This window comes from Rutidosis leptorrhynchoides, chromosome 1 (assembly GCF_046630445.1).
Source record: "Rutidosis leptorrhynchoides isolate AG116_Rl617_1_P2 chromosome 1, CSIRO_AGI_Rlap_v1, whole genome shotgun sequence".
Taxonomy (NCBI): Eukaryota; Viridiplantae; Streptophyta; class Magnoliopsida; order Asterales; family Asteraceae; genus Rutidosis; species Rutidosis leptorrhynchoides.
In genome coordinates, this window is record NC_092333.1 from 490,766,063 (window position 1) to 490,770,000 (window position 3,938).

The 3,938-nt window shown below is 34.9% G+C and overlaps 1 protein-coding gene across 1 annotated transcript in view; it reads right to left on the bottom strand.

Moving 5' to 3' along the window:
* Window positions 1–354: 354 nt before the first annotated feature.
* The window catches only part of LOC139875420 (probable polygalacturonase), a 4,812-nt gene continuing 1,228 nt past the window's right edge, over window positions 355–3,938 (bottom strand). Inside the window, exons 2-6 of the mRNA XM_071862757.1 lie at window positions 3,700–3,938; window positions 2,963–3,083; window positions 2,710–2,884; window positions 2,550–2,615; window positions 355–1,395 (exon numbers count right to left, since the gene is read on the bottom strand). The exon at window positions 3,700–3,938 is cut by the window's right edge and continues 76 nt beyond it. Coding sequence (XP_071718858.1) covers window positions 708–1,395; window positions 2,550–2,615; window positions 2,710–2,884; window positions 2,963–3,083; window positions 3,700–3,938 — 1,289 coding nt within the window. The 3' untranslated portion in view covers window positions 355–707. The remainder of the gene's footprint in view (window positions 1,396–2,549; window positions 2,616–2,709; window positions 2,885–2,962; window positions 3,084–3,699) is intronic.

Sequence of the window (3,938 nt, forward strand, 5' to 3'; positions counted from 1 at the left end):
TGGACAATTCATTTTTGTAGTCATGATAAGTGTTCAACTCTAAAAATAAACAATTAACTTAATTTTTTTTACCCTTACATTTTTTGACAAAAATCTATGCTAAGTTTAGGACAAAACTGACATTTAATTCGTATAATGATTATGTGTACACGACATATTCTAGATACAGTAACACATCTACATATGACATCTGAGCACATGTTGAGAATAGTCATTTGCTGTTTTCTTCAAGTTACTCTACATTATTGCTTTCTAGTTACAGAAATATAACAACATTTTGTTAGCTAGCAACAAGGACAAAACTTAATATAACTATAGACCAGAAAACAAACAGTTTATAACTTAAAAGCTTTATGCAATTCTTGTCTAACATTTAACAACCACCCAATAATAATGAAATTTACATTCGAAAATGCAGTCAAGAACGAAAAATAACACGATGAATGAGATACGTATAAGAAAAGAAAGACGCTACAAAACTTTTCTTACACATGAAAATGAACGAAAACGATAACAAATGCTGTACACAACAATCCATACCTTCACCGGCCGAAAAAGAATCCATCCGTAAAACTGCTTCTGTAATTTGAATCTAAGCAGCATCATCATAATCTTTAATAGCGAATTTCTCATCGAAAATCGGTAGAACATGCTTAGTTCTACCAATAAATGATACGCGTATGAAATTTGAGTGTCGTTTATTTATATCATAGATTAGCAACAAGATTATTCAGTGATGGTTTAACATTTGATGAAGAAAAGCAAGCAGAAGAAGAATTTTGAAGTTCGAGACACGGAATTGGAGACACGTTTTTTGAGAATCCCGAGACATTAGAGCACGACCAAGGTGAGTACGAGCCCGAAAGTTCGGGGTTCAAAGAAAGTGAAATATTGGAAAGACATATTGAAGTAAACGGCGATTCAAAAATACCCGAAAGATTCCCGGCTGCTGTTATGTTCAACCCAACTATATTCTTGAACGTGATCCCTTCAACGATCGGTAATGCGTCAGGATCGTAATTATCATCCGGGTGAGAATTATAGTCACCCGATAATTTGATTGCTAGCATAACGTTTTTTAAGTCGATATATGAAACTAGAATGTCTTTTATGTACCCGCCTCGGCCTTTTGAAGTGAGGAACGAGATTCCGTTGATGGAATCGTGTAATTTAGCGTGTTCGATTGTTACTTGAGAGATACCGCCTGACATTTCGCTACCGAAAGAGAAAGCCGCGGCGGTGAAAGATTTAAGACGAACGTGTCGGATGTGGACGTTTGTAGTTGGTTTGTTGTATGTGATTCCGTACTCGTCCCAACCACTTTTTAAGGATATTGCATCGTGACCCGTGGTAATGTTGCTATTCTCGATGCAAACGCTATCACAAGAATCTGGAAATCGCATAACAAAAAAGTAAGTTAAAATTTGTTTTAGGTTTCCCCATGGGTGCAAATATTTTTCATTTTTTTTCATTTTTTCATGCACAGATATAAAAAGATATAACGGCATATAACATAAAAAGAAAGGGTTATTCACCAAAACGCCCATTTATGAACCAAGTATATAAGAATTTGCCCCTAAAATCGCGATCTAAAAAAAAACGTTCATGACCAAAAATTTCAGGTCGCGACCTGAAATTGGCGCTAGTCGCAAGCCCCAAAAACCGGTCATGACCGAAAAATTTCAGTTCATGGCCGAAAAATTTTTAGTCGCGTTCCGGTCATGACCGCTTTTTAGGCAATTCGTAAATTCGCAAGGTCCCTTTACGAATTGCAAGGGCATTTTCGTGATTTTGTTATTTTTTGGGCAAATTGTTATATTTCAATTAAAATTGGCGTTTTGATAATTAGCCCAAAAAATGGGTTAATTTGGCTAGTGTATCAGTTCAAATGGGTCATATGGGTAAATCTAATATTGTTTTCGGGTGTTACTAGTTGGAGCTGGAGCTTATGGTTGGAGCTTATTTTTGAAGCTGGAAGCTAGAGTTTATTTTTTAGTAAGTGTTTGGTGAAAAGTAGCTGGAGCTGGAGCTTATTGTTTTAAATTGACTAAAATGGACAACAAAATATATATGATATGATAGATAATTATACAAGTCAAAAATGTAAATTTTAACTTCATAAGCTAGGAAGGAGCTTATTTTTTATAAGCTATTTCAACAAGCTTCTTTTTCCAGAGCTTATTTTTTTCAAAAGTTGAGGAACTTATGTCATCCAAACGATGCTACTAGCTTAAGCTTATGAAAAAAATAAGCTTAAGCTCCCATAAGCTCCAACAAGCTGTGCGGCCAAACACACCCTTCATAGAAATGATACAAATCAAATGGTTCGAATGATCAATGTGAACGTAAATGCTTACAACTTCCTAAATTGCTTTATTAAGATAAACCAGCTTCTAAAATGAAGGGCATTTTTGGGTAACTTTATTCAATGGTTGGTGGTCTAGTCTGACCCATTTTAACAAGTTACCTACTGCCACACCTAATTTGCCACCTTTACATCCAGACTAAAGATTAATAATGTACCTGGAACAACGCCACTTGTATACGGTACAACGCCACTTGTATACGGTGACTCAGCTGGAGACAGTGCCGTTATATTTTGAACAAGAACCTTACTGTAAATTGTAAAATAAGCATGAAAACTCGTTAAATGTATTTACTTGCACTACTCTCAATAACATGTATGTTAGTAATGTAAGAATATAATACCTGCAATATACGGGATGAATAGTCCATGCAGGCGAATTTAAGAAGGTTATATTTGAGATAACGATATCCTTAGAATTAATAAACTCAACAACATGAGGACGACTGTAATTCAAAGTTTCTGACTCAAAACTTTCCCACCATATCGAACCTTGTCCATCGATAGTTCCATTGTCACCTGCACCATTTTTACAAATTTATTATTAACAAAAATAAACAAACCTGTAGGATATATTGAATGTAATAGTGAATGTACCTGTAATGACGACATCGTTAAGATTTTCTCCGGTAATCAAACTACGGTAACGTTGACCTGGGAGATCCATACCTCGACCGTAAGAAGGTAACGGATCAACAACCTTCCAATGATCGATGTCCTACAAAACAAAGAATCACAAGTCAAATATTATTTATTATTCAATATAACACAAAATTGAACTATGCTGTTCTTTTAAATAAAATTTATTTGACTCTTTAAGGGCAAGTAATCAATTATGAAAGATCTGTGGTGAAACTATTTATCAATTCAAAACACCATCTCCCATTCCTTCTTACAAAGGTGGCAACTTTAACTTATTTTCTTATCAACGGGTCAATTCGAATTATACTTTATCTCTAACGGGTCAAATGGGCCAACAAAAGGATTAGTTGACATCGGCTTTGTTAGGGTTATACTTTGTTCCTAAAGGGTCAATTGTACTTCATCACCCTAAATCGATGTAATCAAAAAACTAGTATTGTAGTAACATAGTTTTGTATTACATTTTACAAACTAAATGTTATCAAAATGAGAGAAAAAATCAACCCAAAACCGACTGTTTCCATTATGCTACAACTATTCTTATAATAACCAAGTTCGTACTATGATTATTAAACCACTTTCAAACACATATAACGTCATCTTGCTACGCAACTAAGCGTAAAGCACGTTACTTTAAATGTTAGGTAAAAATTTCATCATACATTCAAAGAGAATTAGGGTAAAAACTGAACCTGGGATCCAAGAATAATGGCTTCTTTTTCAAGGAAGAGCGTAAGATGGCTAGTGAGGTTAAAACTTCCCGTCAACCATTTTCCGGATGGTACGTACAATTGTGCACCGCCTTTATCAGTGAACGATTTGAGATAAAAAATTGCATTTTGAAAAGCAACCGTATTTAAAGTCTTCCCATCTCCAACGGCACCAAATTCTAATATCGAAACACTATGAGGGCGAGGAATCAAATGTCGTT